The sequence below is a fragment of the Cuculus canorus genome, chromosome 17 (genome assembly GCF_017976375.1).
Source record: "Cuculus canorus isolate bCucCan1 chromosome 17, bCucCan1.pri, whole genome shotgun sequence".
In the NCBI taxonomy this organism is placed as follows: domain Eukaryota; kingdom Metazoa; phylum Chordata; class Aves; order Cuculiformes; family Cuculidae; genus Cuculus; species Cuculus canorus.
The window spans coordinates 9,354,853-9,372,592 of record NC_071417.1 but is presented as its reverse complement, the minus strand read 5'-3'; the positions used below and the strand labels follow the sequence as shown (position 1 = coordinate 9,372,592).

Below are 17,740 nucleotides of genomic sequence, written 5' to 3'. Positions count from 1 at the left end.
CACAGGACTCACCGTGCCGAGCCAGGGTTGGTCCCTCTCCCTCCGGCTGCTCCTGGGTGTGAGGGACTGCTCCTCAGCCAGAAGCCCTGCGGCAGATCTGTGCTCACGTTCACTCCAGGCGAGATGCATGATCCAGGATTGGAAGGGGGAGGAAAAAATGGCTCATGGTGCTTAAGGGATTTTCTCGTGCTCAAATGAGATGAAAGGGGGGGTTCCCATCGTGCCCCCATGCAGAGGGGTCTCCGGGAGCGTTTCTGAGGCGCGTGTGGCCGTGTTGCTCCATTAATGTGAATTGACGTTTAGCGAATCCTCACCAGATGGTTTGCAAACCCAAGCTGTCAGTCACCACAAAAACCCCAAGCAGCGCTCCTGTCCTTGGCCATATGCAGCGTGTCCACCACGATTAACCTCTCCCGGGGCCACTACCTCCCTGTGCCTGGGCACGGCGGGGGCTGCAAGGGATGGGAAAAAGATGCTGAGATGGGGCATCGGTGGCTTCAGCTGCTCATAGGTGGTCTGAGAATGTTTTAATCTCCATGAGAAGGGTCAGTGTGGGCAGTAGTTAGTGGCAGACTCGGCAGCTGGAGGCATGTGGCGCTGCTGCATGAGAATCTCGGCAGATCCTGAGCAGGATGGTGTGGAGAAATTTTCCAGATGGAGAAATCCCCTGAGCTCAGCGTGCCTGCAGCGCTGCTGGAGCCTCAGGGGACGGGAGCTGACACCTGCCTCGCGCTCCCGCTCCTCTCCAAAGCGCCCGATGCTCCTCGAGCCGTCTGGCAGGAGCGGGCAGATGTCACTGGTGGTGGTAATCAAGCGGGGGTCAGTTTAACAAGGCAGCTGTGGAGGTTGTGCCACATGAAATCATTCCAGAGGGAATAATGCTCCTAAAATCAGCTCTGGTTTAGCTAGCATGGTGTGCGACTCTAACTGAAACTGTGGGGAGATCTGCATGTCTGTTCATACACGTTTCCAACGCGCTATCAAATTCCTCTTGGTCCTGTGAGAGCTGTGTCCTCGGCTCCCCCTTCGCTGCTCAGCACCCGCCTGCAAGCTGTGCCTAACCCAGCCGAATGCCTTTCAACATCTCCCCCTTCACTTATTGTCCTCGTATCTCCCTAATTATTCCAGTTGCCTTCCTAACAAGTTGTCTCATGCATATGTCAAGAGCAATGGATTGAAGGTAATGCACATCAGTCACCGGCTCTGTGCAAATGACTGGAGTAATCCTGCACCGATTAGATCCGTCACCACCAAAGCGAGCTGACCTGCCGAAACCTGCCCAACCCTGCGGAAATGCCACGTTATGCTGACAGTAATTGGGAGCAATGAGTTATGGCTCTGGTGGTTAAAGTTATCAGGCACATTTCTCCCCATCTTTCTCCTCCATCTTCCTCCTGCCTGGCTTGGGGAAGTCGATTTGAGGTGCTGTTGAGGTCTGTGCTATGCAGGGGTGGTGGCGACTTGGTTCAGCGACCCCCCAACAGATGCAAAATGCAAGCAGGAGGTGAGAAGTATTAATCCAGAGTATGGTTTGGTATTGGAGTGGTACATGTCAAGCATTGGTACAGGTTGCCCAGGGCAGTGGTGGAGTCTCCTTCCTTGGAAGTGTTAAAAAACTGTGTAGATGTGGCACTTTGGGATGTGGTTTAGTTGGCACGGTGATGTTGGGCTGATGGTTGGTGCAGTGAAACATAACTCCTTGGCTTGGGATCCAGTGGCCCCGAAGGGACAGGAGCCTCTCTTTTTATGTTGGGACTCTGCAGTAGCAGCTCAAAAGCAGCTCAAATCCGGAGGCCAGTGGCCACTGCACAGGCTGAGGATTCCTCCAGCAGCTGCACCGTGCCAGCATCCCGCAGAAGATGCGCTGAGAGTGGAGCAGCTATTTCAGGATAATGAAAAGTGAAAGATTATTATTATCTTCATTAAGGATAGGCATCTGAAACAGGGAGCGAGTTGAACCAGGCTGGTTTGGGCTTCCAAGCCAGCTCTGCCGTTGCCCGTGGGCTGATAAGGAGTGGCCACTGGTCCCCAGGGCTGCCCTCCTTTCTCCCTGGGACACCCACACTGAGTGGCTAACTTGCACATCATCTACCAGAACACGTTAATGGGCAACTCATTAGCTGATTACTGGATGACTGATCTCACCAGCTCCTAAAAACCCTGTCCTCCTTGGGCAGCGGTGGCAGTGAGGATGCTGAGCACCCCTGCATTGGCACCAATGCATCTTCCCTGCAGCTAATGCTCGGGTGGGAGCAGGAGCAAGAGTAGGGCACTAATTAGGGCACTAATGAGGGTGAGGAGACTGAGCAGGGGCAGGGCTGCCTGGGGATAGGTTGTGGACCAGCTTGCCCCTAACAAAAGCCCACAGCCAACACTGAGCATCGTAACAGGCATGCAGGTGAGGAGGTGGCTGTTTGTTTTGGGGTTCTTGAGAAAGTCTACATTTGTCAAACAAATGATTTCATCGTAACTATTTATTCTGCTCTATTCCCTGTCTACCAGCATCTTCATTTGCTCTCAGCACAAGCATCAGCCTTTACTTTGCCAAATGTTAGCGCTGGGCAAATATCCTTTGCATTGATGCCTGGGGCTTGGGAAAATGAGCTGCTGGCTGAGGGAAACTTATCTTAAACTGTTTTTCTCCTTTCTATCCATCTCTGTGTTTCTGGCAGAGCAGAGTGACAGGGATGGGTTATTTTATGATGTAACTCATCACTTTTGAGACACTTTGCTCAGTTTTGAGGCCGATGGGAATGAAGAGGATGGAGAGGAGAAGCCTCAGTGCAGAACCACAGCATCCTTTCTATCCATAGTGGGTATTTCTGGGCTTTACCCCCCTTTCCTTGCAGCATTTGCAGAGGCGCACGTTATACCCATAACACATGTTTCTAAAGCTAACAAACCGGGTGCATTGCTGCACATCCCTATTTAGGGAATAATCAAAAGTGGGGCTCAGAAGTCGGTGGGCTCAGCCCCAAATGGTTCTTAGCCCCCTCTCCTCTTTCCCCACCCTTAGCAAGATACGTCGGCTGCTACGTGGACAACACTCGCCGGAGAACGCTGCGTGGGGTGTCCTTCTTTGACTACAAGAAGATGACAGTCTTCCGTTGCCAGGACAACTGTGCTGAACGGTAGGGCAGGAGATGGGCACTGTGTCTTCATCTATTCCCGCATTTCTCTGCTGTCACAGTTCCCTGCCCTGGCTGCTTCTCTCCCCTTCCTCCCACCTTCCTCCTTTTTTCTTTAGATTTATGTAATTATTAATTTTTGGTTTTAATTCACTGGTGTTTTCCAGGTTCCCAGTTTCCTCCTCCAGAAAAAGGTCATGGTGGGGGGATGATGGACTCAATCCGCTTAAGGGGCAGGGGGGAGTAAGGGCTCTGATTCCACGCTGGGGAGAGCCTTGAGCACTTCCATCCACCCAGGGCTGGCCCCACCAAAATGCTGTCCCCCACCAAAGCACCCTCCTCAATCCTTCCCAGCTGTAAAAGTGCATCCATGAGCAGCTGCAGACACATGGAACCCTTGCTAGAGAAGTTTTCTCCTTTCTCCAGCGTTACACAAGGCATGTGCCCTAAATGAGGTCCGTGCTGGTGGGGTGTGCGATATTGTAGAGAGTTTGCTGCATCCAAACTCCCCCTGAGCCCAAGCCCATCTGTGCAGCATCCCACACCACCTGGGAATGATGCTGCAAAGGGTCATCGCCGATCACTGAGGCAGTGGCATGTCCCCTACAACAGGGTTCATCCGCCTTGGCAGGATGCTCACCGTGTCAAACGCGTGCCACGAGCCAAGCCAACACCTTTGGTGGTGCCCACGCAGGGCTGCTCCCCACCAGAGCAACACCACAGTGCCAGCAGTCCCATGGTGGGATTTGCTGATCCAGGCTCTGCCTTCTCCAGAGGTTTTTCCAGCTCCGCTGGCACTTGCAAGCATCTTTGGGATGAAGCGATGCTTCCAGTGCTGGGCATGAGTTGGCTGCAGCAGGGATGCTCCTACAAAACCACACAGGCATCTCGTGAGCCCATGGCTGGAGCCAAGGGATGCGCTGAGCACCTCCATCTCCCTCTCCCCAGGGGCTACCTCTATGCGGGGCTGGAATTTGGCGCGGAGTGTTACTGCGGGCACAAGATTCAGGCATCGAACGCCAGTGAGTCCGAGTGCAACATGGAATGCAAGGGGGAGAGGAGCAACACCTGCGGTGGGGTCAACCGCCTCTCCATCTACCGCCTGGAGCTGGCCCAGGAGTCTGCCAGGAGGTGTAAGTTGGCAGCATAGATGCCAGGCTGTGGCTTGAGAGCTGTTCAGGTCTGTGGTTGGGCTACTTTTGCTCCTGTGAACCGCAGGGATCCACCAGTGGGGACGGCTGCTGGCCCAGGCTGGGTGGAGTGGGACGCCCCAAGGATCCTGCTGGCAATTCAGGACATTTTGGGGCACTTTGGATGAAGACCTGTTCCCTGGTAGCCAAACAGGACTGTTATCTTCTTCAACGCTTGCTGCCAGCAGAGCTGGCTGTGGAAGAAAGGATGTGTGGGAGCTCCAGAAAGAGCTGAGGGTGCTCCTGTCAGAAGCACTCGTCTGGCTCCCAATTAGGCAGCACTCTAATTACCTGCATCTGCTGCTTTTCTTTTCTCATCCCCAAGAAATGGGAAAGAAGGTGGTGAGCATTTGGACCTTCCACCACCAGGCACCCTCTGGAGTGACTGTCCTGGAGAGGGCCCTGGGATCATGCGGTGGTGGACGAGGATCTGGGTTGGGACCTCTTGGGGCACCAATTCCTGGGGGGATCAGCCCAGACCCAGCCTTGCTCTACCCGCTGGCTCCATCCCTCCTGCAGCCTGGGATTACCAAGCTGATAAAAATAGGGAGGAAAAAAGAACCCTGACTTTGCTGCTGGGGCTTTTGCTCTGATTTTGCACCACGAGCAGCTGCTCGTTGGCAAGCCCAGCTCTGCAGATGGAGGAGGATGAGAGCTGGAGAAAAGCAGCTGTTGTGCCCATGGGTGTCCAGAGAGGAATGGTGGGGGATAGGATTGGGGATGAGGACACCGGGGCAGGCAGAGAGGGGCGCAGGGTGGCATCGCTCCCAGCACGGCTGTGGCCTCTCTCCCTCGCAGATGGCAGTGCGATATTTCGAGGGTGCTTTCGCCGGCCGGACAACGTCTCCATCGCCCTACCTGTCAGCCAGCTGATGCTGAACATGTCAGTGGACAAGTGTGTGGACTTCTGCACTGAGAAGGTACCAGGAAGCTGGGGAGGGTGCAGGCTGAAAACTTAATTATCTAAATCTTCATCATCAGAAAGTGTCAGACTGGGTGAATTTTAATCTGATTTCAAGTGATAATTACGCATACCCAAACTACAAAGGATCATATTGGCTGCTAGTGTCTCTGCCGCAGGGAGAGACTGGATTGCAGCTCCCCATGGCTTTGTCCCCCGCTGCAGGCACAGCTTTGGGCGGGAGCATCGCAAGGTCGCACCCTGGTTCAGGGATGTTGCAGTGCAGTTTGCTCCTGGGCGTGCTGCCTGGGAGCAGAGGAAAGGCTGGCAGTGGGTATTGCTGGAGTATTTATTAATTAAAATTAGATAAAATTAAAATTAGATAAATTATCAGGCTGAGAGAGGGAAAGACCTGCAGGTGGGGACTGTTATGTCCTGCCTTCGTGGCCTCTCCAGTAGAGGATGCGGAAAAACACATCACACCAGTTAAATGTGAGTGGCGGCTCCATCGCAGGCTCTGCTTTGCCATCGCTGCCGGGAGACCTGGGGCTGGGAGGTGTAAATAACCGGAGCCCCTCGATTAACCCGGCACTGCGGCAGCCTGGCAGTAAATCACCTGTCAGCTGCCAAATGGGCCTCGTAACTCCAGGCTTGCAAATGCCAGTGAGGCTGCTGTGGGGCTGTCTGATGGCTCTTAGTAAGCTCGGTGTGGGTGGCAAACTCACAAATGAAGTGCCACGGCTCTGCTGGGGGCATGAGCGCCTGGCTGCTTTGCTGCCTATGACAGCAGGCAGCTCAGCCACGCAGGACAAGTTGGGGTTTGGGTGCTTTTGGGTGTTTGCAAGGAGCTACAGTGGGCTGGAGGGAAGCTGCAAGCAGCTGGAAGGATGCTGCAAACCACCCTGCGCAGCATAGCGGGTGTGGGTGTGTGGGGCAGAGGGAGGGTTTGCAGCAGGAGCAGATGCTGGAGCCGATGCTGGTGCTTCTGACTGCCCACCCTCCACCCATCCCACAGGAGTACCCGCTGTCAGCTCTGGCTGGGACCACCTGCCACTGCGGCTTCCCCACCACCCTCTTCACCCTGCACGAGCGTGAGGATGAGCAGCTCTGTGCCCAGAAATGCGCCGGTGAGGAGTTCGAGAGCTGTGGCACCACTGAATACCTCCTTGTCTACCAGACCCAAGTGCAAGGTGAGCTGGCGCCGGGCTCGCCCTGCCCGCTGCTGGGCAGGGGATGGGAAGGGATCTCTCCAGAGTGGGTGCCAGCACTGGTTTTCCAGCTCCTTTCAGGGGACAGCAGCAGAAAGTGAGCGTGAGCTTGCAGCATCTATTTGGCTGTCATTAAAAATTACCATTTATTTTGATTTCTTGGGAAATCAATCCTCCCCTGAACAAACAGCTTTAATTACTGCCTGACTCAGCTGCAGGAGAGAGCAGTTTGCCATCTGCCTCTGGCAGGATCCCTCCTTGATGGCGTTTGTCCCTGTTTGACGGTAGTGCTGGTGAGCCAGAGCTTTGCCAGCCCTATGGGGGACAGGATCCAAGGCAAAATATGGGGGAAAAGAGCTGTGACCAGGCAGAAAGCCCACTGGGGGCTGCAGAGAGAGGGCTCCTGTCCCCCAAGAGGGAGGGACTGATGTGGACAGGGAAGCACAGGGTGAGGAGAAACCTGACAGTGGGAAAGGGCTGGATGAAACAAGTGGAGTCCCAAATTTAGGTGGTTTTGCTTTAGAGTGGCTTGGTCTCGATATGCTCCCTGCTTCAGCATCCGAGGCCGTGCTGGAAGCGCTTGTGCATTCATCCATACAAAAAGCAGGAGCGTTGCTTGGCAAATGCACCGGAGTTGCTTGCTCTCTCCTCATCAGGCAGCTGGAAATGGCAGAGCAGCTCCTGCCCTCTTCTTAGGAGTTTTTGGGGTGTTTAGGACTCGTTAGGGTGTACCTCAGGGAGGGTGTCTTTCCCTGTGTATGCCCTGCCCCAGCCTCTTCCTGGCAGGAAAGACGGAAGGGAGATATCTCTGTAGGGAAGGCACATTGCCGTGTCACAGCTCGGATGTGCCTTGGCTGTTTCTCGCTGCAGACAACCGCTGCATGGACAGGAGGTTTCTCCCGACCCGTGCCAAGCAGCTGGTGGCCCTGGCCAGCTTCCCTGGTGCCGGCAACACCTGGGCGCGCCACCTGATCGAGTTGGCCACGGGCTTCTACACCGGTAGCTACTACTTCGACGGGTCTCTCTACAACAAAGGTGAGGGGGATTCATTGCTGGGGTTGCACTGGTCCCACCTGAGAAGGTTGTGGTGCCATCCCTGCAGGGAGGGGTGGGCAGAGCCAGGTACCACCGATGCTGCTCGGTGAGGTGGTTTGGGCTTGATGTGTCCTGGTGGTTCAAAAGGCATCAGAGGGACACAACATCACGTGTGCCCTGCCCATAACCTCCCCTTGCTGCCCATTAACCTTAGCAAGGACTGATTTGAAGCAGAATTGGGGTTTCTCCACCCTGCTGGTGGTTTTTAATCCACCATGGGGGTTGGAATTGTCTTGAGAAGGAACAAGCAACGAAGCTGGTGAGGGGCTGGAGAACAAGTCTTATGAGGAGTGGCTGAGAGAGCTGGGGGTGTTCAGCCTGGAGAAGAGGAGGCTGAGGGGAGACCTTATTGCTTTCTACAACTACGTGAAAGGAGGTTGTGGAGAGGAGGGAGCTGGGCTCTTCTCCCAAGTGACAGGGGACAGGACAAGGGGGAATGGCCTGAAGCTCCGCCAGGGGAGAGTCAGACTTGACATCAGGAAAAAATCTTTCATGGAAAGGGTCATTGGGCACTGGAACAGCTGCCCAGGGAGGTGGTTGAGTCACCTTCCCTGGAGGTGTTTAAGGGACGGGTGGACAAGGCGCTGAGGCGCATGGTTCAGGGAGTGATAGGAATGGTTGGACTCAATGACCCAGTGGATCCCTTCCAACCTGGTGATTCTATGATTCTATGATTCTAAGGGTGACCTCCACCTGGCAAACAAGGCAAATCCTGTGAGTTTTGCTCTAAGAAAATGATGGTGGGTTATTTTAATCAGATTTCCCCAGGAGCTGACATTCGCATGCTTGGCATTCTTGTCCCAGGATGCATTATGTGAGAAGCAAAATAAAGTCACAGCTGTGCGGTGAGAAAAGGTAGACTCCAACTTTCAGGATTTGGGAGTGGGTGGTGCTGGTGGCACCTGTATCCTGGAGGACGAATGTCTCTGTGTGCTTCCGAGTAGCTGCAGATAAAAATAGCAACATATCAGGGCACCCGGAGAAAACCGACACCCAAATTAATGAATATTCACAGTGCAAAAAAGCACTGATGAGCTCATGGGGTGGATGGAGGAGGGAGGTGATCTCATTTGCCTGTTTTCCTCGGGCAGAAGGATTTGGTAGAGATCCATCTTCCCCACCTGGGTGACACAGATAGTTGCCCAGTAAATATTTAATGAGGGAGGGATACTGTCATTCCCACTTCTTGTGTTCTTCAGGGCAAAGCAGCAGCATTGTGCCCCCCATATTGATGCCAGAGCTGATGGCACATGGGCTTTGGAGATCCTGAATTAAGCATCAAGGACAAGTTTCAAGCCAAAAAAAAAGCCTGAAGCAGACATGAAGCTTTTTCAGGCAGAAGCCAGCTGCTCTGTATAACCCCCTGTGTTGCCAGGGGGAGGGAAAAGACCAGTTCCCTGAATTTATAGCCATTTGCAGTCATTTTATCCATAAACCTTGAAGGTTTTTCCTTCTTTTCCATCCCGTTTTGTGTCGCTGAGAGGAAATCCTCCTTCCCTCCTTGGTGGTGGCTGGGAGAGAGCTGGGGTACCCACAAAACTGATGGGGTCTGTACCCAGGGTACCTGCACAGCAGGCAGAGGTCTGCACTCGGGACACCCCTAAAGCCCTGCTTGCCCAGCACATCTCTGGTGCACATTTCTTCAAGATTTTCCCAATTCAGCTGTTCAGAGATGTAGACGCTTTCTGCTGAGTGAGGGAGCCTGGACTACATCAACCCCTGGTGTTGGCACCCATATGGGGTGCAGCCGACACTGAGCATCCCCTGGAGGGGAGCATCACCCAGGAAAAGCCCTGATGAGGTTTTCCTCATGCGACCGAGTGCAGGTTTAGTGTTTATTCCAGGCTGAGCGCGTCGGAGGGCCCAGAGGTATCCAGGCAACTGGCAGATTAGCCATCACGTCCGTGCGTCGCACAGCATGGCTGCTGAAAGCAAATTACACGTCTATAATTGATGTAATACAGCTACTTACAGCTTATCTTCCCCCTCAGCTCATCTCTGCCACCGACACACCGTTCCCGGGTAGTCTGGGTTGTGCTTTGCAGGGACCGAGAGTGCAAAGGGGCTGGGGGCGATGCCAGGCTCAGCTTCGATAGTCGGTGCAGGGCACGTGGAGGATGAAGGTCTTCGCTTTGGACCCCCACGGCATCACTGCAACTTCTGGGCTCATCTGCTTGTGGTTTTTTTTCCCCTTCTTAATTTACTAGGAGGGTTTAAACGCTGTGGCCAGGGAGATTATAGCTATAAAACTGTGTTCTTGACCCTACCGATATAAGCATAAGGTTCTTTATTGCAGGATGCAGTTAATTAATGCTGATGTGCTTGGCCTGGAGGAAGGCTGGGCTGTGCAGCATCAGTCTGCTGCAGACCTCACTGAGAAGAGCCAAGCGTGGCTGGGGAGGAGACAGCCCTGCTTGGTCCTGTGCCTGCTCCCCACCCTCTCCTACATGACTTTTACGTCATGGCTTGACTCATAACTCAGACTAATAAATTATTTCCATCTGGGAGAAAGATGCAGCTTCTACTTCAAGCCTCGACTAATTTTATCCAACTGCCTTTTGCAACCTGATATTTCCCCGTCATTCCCTTTCTCTGATTCCTTTTATTATTTTTTTTATTACCATTGTCACCAGCCGTTTCTGAGACACCCACTTGCTCTGTTCCGGCAGGGTTCAAAGGCGAGAGGGACCACTGGCGAAGTGGGAGGACAATTTGTATCAAAACCCACGAGAGCGGCCAGAAGGAGATTGAATCCTTTGATTCGGCCATCCTGCTCATCCGAAACCCCTACAAAGCTCTGATGGCAGAGTTCAACCGCAAATACGGGGGGCACATTGGCTTCGCGGCTCATGCCCACTGGAAGGGCAAAGGTAGGCTGGTGGGCTTGGCTGCCCCTGCCCAGTTCCCATGTGACCCTGGTGGGTGAGATCCAGCATGGCCACTGGAGCTATGAAGCTGTTGTTAAAGCCCAGAAGAGCCCAAATTTGGTCTCCATGGGGGAAACCTGGGCTGTGCTACCCCTTCACGGTCCCCATGCTGGAGGAGCATCTCCTGGGCTTGCAACCAGCATGACCCACAGCATCTATCTGGCATGGCTGAGGGCTTCTTGCATGGATGGGATGGGATGGGATGGGATGGGATGGGATGGGATGGGATAGGATGGGATGGGATGGGATGGGATGGGATGGGATGGGATGGGATGGGATGGGATGGGATGGGTTGGATTGGTTTGGATTGGATGGGATGGGATGGGGAAGTGGAGATGCTCAGCTACTCAGTGCTGTGTTGTGTTGCAAGAGCAGCAGCAGAGGGGTGGCAGTGCCTGGGCATGTGATTCCAACAGCAGTCTGGTGCCAGCAGGGAGGGAATATGTTGGATGAGCCCAAGAACCCCAACTCTGTCTCTTGAGCAGCTCTTTGAGGTCAAAGGCAGCTGGATGGGCCAGTGGAGAGGTTAAAGTATAACAGCATCCATCAGACATCTCCATCCATCACCTGGTGGGTGCACATGGTGGTGTGTGCCTGCAGCATCCCCACGCTCCCATCAAAGCTGGATCCCAGCGGGACCACCCTGCCCGGGTGGGTGTCAGGAGGGGACGGGAAGCCCCTTTCCTAGCGAAGCCATCCCAGGGCGATCACAACCCGACATCACAACCCAGCTTGTGATGTCTCCACCTGGGAAGCCCCCTGCCACTTTTCACATTCTCCTTCTCACTGGTGTCAGCAGTGGGAGCGGCGGCAGCCGCCAGCCCATCCCTGTGGACAAGGCGGTGGCAGGGTGTTATTTCTGACTGCCCAGCTGCTCCGGAGACGCTACCTTTCCCGTGCATAAGCGTATTGTGGTGGCTTGTTAATTATAGCAATTTACAAATTGCTGTTGTGGAATTGACTTCATTGGAAAGAGTTAAAATATTTAGCTTGATTGAACATCTGCTACCCTTAATTCAGAGTTTATTTAAGGGGAGCTTTTGCTGTTGTTGCTGTTATGTGCCTGGATTTCGTTATCACCATGTGCTTGCAGTGCCGGAGATGGCCCAGCCCTGCTCTTCCCATGCCTATCCCATAAAAGCAGGGAAGAGAAATGTCCCTCTGCTTCCTTAGTGGCTTTTTTCTCCTGGGCTGGCATCACCCCTGCCATGGTGGGGTACCAGCCTCTTGCTGGATTTTATCCCCATCCGCTTCACCGCAAAGCACAACTGCAAATTGCAGATTCCCAGGACTTGGAATGCTGGACAATCCCTTTGCTGGAGTCCCAGCACCATGGGAACCCTCTGAGCTTTGCCAGCCCCACCCACCCCCACTGTCCCACACCTCATGTCCACAAGGGAAGTGCGGGGGACCAGGCAAAGGGGATCATTTCATCCACCCCAGCTCGGGTCCAACTGAGATGCACATCAAAATACATCACCAAATCCTTTCCAGAGGATGGACGGCATAATTAGCTGATGGGTTGGCAGGTTAATTAACCATTGGAACAACTTGCCCAGAAAGAGGGTGATTTTCCATCACTTGAGGACTTTAATCTGTCTAGGAGGCTGATGAGAGCCACCGTATGGCTCCAGGGAGCGGTTGGAGACCCTGGTTTCGCTGACCCCGTGTGGGTCAAACTGGAGCAAAAAAGCCCATTCCCTCTCCCCAGCTTTGCTCACAGCTGGTGGCACTGGGGAAGATTTTCCTTCTCCCACCCCGTTCTCAGCCCTGTGTGGAGTCTGCAGAGGCCACGGGAGCGGTGAAACCCCTGTTTGGTTCCATGACATTAATTTTACAATATCCCTGGAGCAGTTCCAAAGCAAAGTTTTATGTGATACGATTACACAAGGTGAATTCTCCTGTATCTATTTAATGAATCAGATACTGTGTTTAATGATTCTTCGGGGAATTAAATACAGTTAAGTTATTAATCAAGCATTGGTTTCTGGGGGAGGACAAGAGGAAGAGTCAGATACCCAGAGCTTTTATTCATCATGGGATGGACGTGTACGGCACTGCCAGGAGAGTTGTGGTTTAATATTGATGTTTCATTATCCCTTTTATGACCTGATTTTTATAGGAAGATCAATTAGTGAGAAGGATAATTGAAAGATTTCAGCATGGAGCGCAGGCGGTGGCCCTGGGATGGGGAACGCACCCACTAACCGTGTCCTCTGCTCTGTCCAGAGTGGCCAGAATTCGTTGCGAATTACGCCCCGTGGTGGGCGACGCACACCCTCGACTGGCTGCGCTACGGCAAGAAGGTGTTGGTGGTGCACTTTGAGGACCTGAAGCGGGACCTCTTTGTCCAGCTGCAGCGAATGGTGGGGCTGCTGGGCATCACCGCCTGCGAGGACAGGCTGCTCTGCGTCGAGGGACAGAAGGACGGCAACTTTAAGCGATCTGGCTTGAGAAAATTGGAGTACGACCCCTACACCCCCGAGATGAGGAAGATGATCAGCGGCTACATCAAAACAGTGGACACAGCCTTGAAACTCCGCAATCTGTCGGGGGTGCCGGATGACTACTACCCGAGATGATGGTGACGATGGCGGGGGGACGTGACCCTGCGTGGCGAGGAGAGGCTCGGTCTTCCCAGCCTCTGCCTACTTCCACCCAGTGGGTGGCTTTTCTTTTAATTCTCCATCTGCTGCTATTCTCTGTTAATCAACTCTCCCTGCATGAGCAACGAATGGTCCCCAGTCATCGCTGAGCTTGCTTGGCCCATGCCGATGCAGTCCCGGGCACGGTGGCACTGCTGAGAGGATGCGGGTGCCTTCCCCGCTCCAGGGTTGCTGCTCTGTCCCACTGCTGTTTCAGCTGCCGGAGCCCTCCTGAGTAATGCAGTGGGATATTCGTGCCCATGCCGTGCCTGATGCATCCCCCGGTGCTGGTGATGCCACAGGAGTTGAGCTCCCCTGGGATGGGTATTCCCAAACTCCCCTCACTCCTTGGCCAGCCCTGGAAGGCTGCTGCCTGTCCCCAGATGGAGCTTGTCAGCTTTCCCATGGGAAGAGAAACCAGGGCGGGTGGCACCGTGTGGGTGATTCTCCCCTGGATCCCAGTTGGAGGCTATGGAAAGGGATGGAGCTGTGCTGGGAAGACAGTGCCTCCAAACAAGGCTGTGTGATACCCGTGCGCCATCCCTTGGCTCCGTGGGGACCCTCCCTGACCCTGGAGAGAGGGGGACTCCCTGGATGAGGTTGGCATCCCCAGTCACAGCACTGGGCAGTGTTGCTGCTCCAGCCCTGGGGTGCCCTATGACGCCCACCCGTGGGCTGCAGGTGGAAGCCACCTCATGCATGCGGATGATGCTTGAGACCAGGACGTTGGTCCTGGACAGAAGAGCTTTCAGGGCACACAAGCTCATCCGTGCCTCATTTCCAAAGCTTAGAAGCCACAACAGCCCCACAGAAGCAGTTTTGGGGGCCACAAGCCGGGGCTGTGCTGCAGCCCAGCTGCATTAAGCCCACGCAGCGGCAGGGAGCAAATCCCAGGGCTGAGCTTTTTGGTGTCCCTCTGGCTGAATCCTGCCCGTGTCTCATCAGCGGGACCCCTGCCCTAACGCACCCTCACTCGCTGCCTGCCGATGAGCAAGCGAAACCAAAGGATCTCCATGTGCATTGGGAGGATGCTGTTCGCCAGGCTGGCTTTGTACAGAGCTGCATGTGGTCCCCAGCTGTCCCCTTCCCTGTGCCACCCTCCCAGCCCGTCCCCATCCTGGCTTTGCCGCAACCGAGCTCCCTTTCCTCCTTCCAACCTGCAAGTCCCCTTTGGATGTAGGTGCAAAAGCCATATATTGTACGCAGCCTTTTCTAGAGTTAGGTATTTAACAACTGGCTTTTAATTCTTGATATCAGTAGAAATACATGCACAGGTCTAAATCTAGAGACACTGTTCAATCTATATTCAAAGAGAGAGAAGAAAACTCCACGGAGATAATGGAGAATTTAAATAAAATATATTTTTCTAACGCATGTGCGGAGCAGACGTGGGCAGCAATGCCAGGGCTGGGGGGTTCCCAGTCCCGGTTTTTTTGCACGGAGATGGGTAATGAGTTTCTAGGGAGCAGCTGTCCTGTTTTTAACTCTTCCCTTGACGAATGGCTGGAGGTTTTCTAGGAGAGCAGGTGAGCCCCATCCTGGCAGTGAGAATCAAGCTGTCCCCGCGCTCCTTCACTTGCAGCGGCCCGGGGGCTGCCTACCTCAGTCAGAACAAATCCTCAGGTCAATCCAGCTATTAAAGGAGAATTTTTGTTGCTATTCTGCCTTCCCGTGTGTTTGTGGGGCTGCCCAAGCACCCCGGCATCCCCCACCCAGCCCAGGGGCTGGATATCCCATGGGATCTGGCAGACGGCTCCTCTACCTCCAGCTCTAATCACATTAATGTTATTCCCACATCTAAACTACTGATAACTCCAGCAAAGTGGCTCCTTCTTGAAAGCTTTATTACCTTTACAGCCTCTTTAAAGACAGGTTTATTCGGGTCCGTGGTGGGAGAGGTGACATTTACTGCAGGCTTTATTCCTGTTGCCACCAACCCTTCCTCTGCTCCAGAGCAAGAGCAGGCACGATGCAATTTATTCCTTTTCTCTTGGCCAATCGCCCTCTTATCTGGAGTTGGTGAAATCTCCCTTTTTTATAGTGTCGGTATTTGGAGCGATCACGACACAGGCCAGGCGTGATTCGCTCTGGCAGCGTCACCTGCGGAAGGGGTCGCGATCCCTTCTGCCCCTCGGAAGCTGTTAAACCCCAAAAGTCAATCAACCTGCGAGATAAAACAAGCGACAATATCGCGTGCAGCCCTAGTGGGTCCTGGGCTGCGGCTTCTAAGGCAGAAGAGGAGGCTTGGGGAGCGGGAGGGGACAACCCAGGGACCCCCACTGTGGGACCCCCCCATCTGCAGAGCCTGGGGAGCATCACTGCCTCCAGCAAACCCCTTCAGAGCCCATAGCGAAAGGGTGGAGGAAACTCCCTGAGCACCAGCGGTATCAGTTTATTTTCCACCCCCTCCTGTGGCTTTAAGGATGACTGAAGCTTAATGCTTTTATTTCACCACAACTGCTTTTTTTTTTTTTGGCAGTCAAACAGAGCAATTGGAAGTCATTACCGCCCCATAAATGTGTGCGGCACCTCTGGCTGCACGTGCACAGACACGCGGGTCCGTGCCTTCGCCTCGTCCCTGCTCACGCAGGAGCAGCGTTCACTGTCCTATGGGTGACTGTTCAGCCCCTGTGCACAGCCAAGCCCTGAGCAGCAGCTGAAGTTTTATGTTGTATTTTATTTTATTTTTATTTACTTATTAAATGCCAGGCTATTTTTTTTTTTACCGCATGGGTCTGGCATGCAACGATAACATTTATATTACCCCTGGAAAGAGAAGCCAACCATTTCTGTATTATTTTCATGGATGAAGCTGTTGACTTGTAACAGCCACCCTGCTTGGCTGCCTCCCTAATGCCATTAGCCCGGCTCGTTGGAGAGCACTGAAATGTGCAGGCAGGGTAGGCAACACTCAGCATTTCCACGATGACTTTTAAAAGCAGCGAATCTTTCCACTTGACTCGGCCCCAGCAAGCCCCGAGCATCCCTGGGCGGGAGCAGCCGGCTCGCATAGCTCCAGCGTGGGGCTGTGGCTGCCAAGAGGTGACCTTGGCCACCCTCCCCCAGCTTCCTGTATTAAAAATCATCTTTATTCTGCAATCTCTCATTCCTGGGAGTGTTTTCCTGCCTCTCTGGTCCTGCTCTGGCGGAGGCTGCAGCATCCTCCCTCCCGAATTGGATGGGCTGCTCAGTTGTTGCCCTAGCAACGGTGTCTGCACCAAAACTCCCTGCATTTCCCCCAATTCCGTGTGGGTTTTGCGCTCAGTGGGCTGGTTTCCATGATGGAGATGACGGTGGAGGAGATGATGCCAGACGTTGGCCTGGGCCAGGGCTCCATTCCCCAGCAAAGGTGGCAGATGCCGCTTTGGGGTGAAGTCAGAGGGTTTGGGACAACAATCATAGAATGGTTTAGGTTGGAAGGGACCTCAAAGCCCATCCAGTTCCAACAGGGACACCTCCCACTGGATCAGGTTGCTTCAAGCCCCATCCAACCTAACCTGGAACACCTCCAAGGATGGAGCATCAATGACTTCTCTGGTTAACGCCACGATCCCAGCCATGCAAATGATGCTGAGGGGCTCAGAGCAGGTCAGAGGGAAGGGGCTCCCCCAGATAAAATCACACACAAAGTTCACGCCGCTGTTTAAATGAGATGGAAATAACCCACCTCGGGAGCATCATACAGTAGCTGCAACAGTGTTTTCACAAAAGCTCAATAATGAAGGGGAGATGAGAGTTATAAATCTGAGCAGCAGTAATATTCATGCCTAAAAAAAAAAAATCAGCATGTTTATTTATCAACTTTACTATTTTCTGTAAAATTTACAGTTGAACGCGGCGGAGATAATTTAAACACAGCTCCAACCCGCCTGGCATTGAGGCAAGGGTAACATGGTTATTCTTTCCTTTTCATAATTCCAATTCCAAATAAAGGGAGTGATTTATCAGAGAGGGAAAGCACAGCTCTATTTCAGGGCTGTGACAGCTAATTGAAAAAGAACAGTTATTAAGGCCGGTAATGTGTTTCACCGAAATGGTTTTGGTATATTCTGGAGTCATTTTGCAGCCGTGTGTGTGAAACGAGACCTGGCCTCAAGCTTAAGGAGTGAATAATGACGGAGCGACAGCAGCACGGGGGCACGGGGAGGCAGGAGGAAGGTTTGGAGCGCTGGAAGGATGTGCTGTGTGAGAACCAGTCCTGATGTGGGCTCCTAGCGTGCTGCAGCACCACCCCTGGGGGTGCTGAGCCCCACAGCACATGGAGCACATGGAAACCCAATGGACTCAAGGGGCAGGAACAGGAGGGCTGGCGAGCAGGGTCCTGGCATTGTGGGCTGGGGTCTTGGGCTTGGGACGGGGCGATATTAAGAGGATTTAGGGCAATATTGAGCTGTGTTTCTTTGCCCTTCGGCCAAAAGGGAAAGAAAAAGCTGGCTGGAGAGGCTCGTGTGCACTGAGAGGTTCTGCTGCTGAAGTTTTGTGATGAATATTTCTGCCCTGTTTCTGTTTTGTAGATATGCATTTTTAATGTTCCCTCTTTGATCTGCTTACTGCCTGCCTCGACGGGTGACACGGAAACAGAAATCACTGATATTCCATGGGAAGGCTTGCCGGGTTACAGGGTCCACTGGGTGAAATACAGGGGT

At 53.5% G+C, this 17,740-nt stretch overlaps 1 protein-coding gene across 2 annotated transcripts in view; it reads left to right on the top strand.

Moving 5' to 3' along the window:
- The window catches only part of WSCD2 (WSC domain containing 2), a 31,395-nt gene extending 13,951 nt beyond the window's left edge, over positions 1-17,444 (top strand). For both annotated transcript variants that reach the window (XM_054082509.1, XM_054082508.1), the window contains exons 3-9: positions 3,017-3,131; positions 4,077-4,261; positions 5,117-5,238; positions 6,235-6,409; positions 7,298-7,462; positions 10,192-10,392; positions 12,679-17,444. In XM_054082509.1, the coding sequence (XP_053938484.1) occupies positions 3,017-3,131; positions 4,077-4,261; positions 5,117-5,238; positions 6,235-6,409; positions 7,298-7,462; positions 10,192-10,392; positions 12,679-13,031 (1,316 nt within the window). In that variant the 3' untranslated portion in view covers positions 13,032-17,444. The remainder of the gene's footprint in view (positions 1-3,016; positions 3,132-4,076; positions 4,262-5,116; positions 5,239-6,234; positions 6,410-7,297; positions 7,463-10,191; positions 10,393-12,678) is intronic.
- The last annotated feature ends 296 nt before the right edge of the window (positions 17,445-17,740 follow it).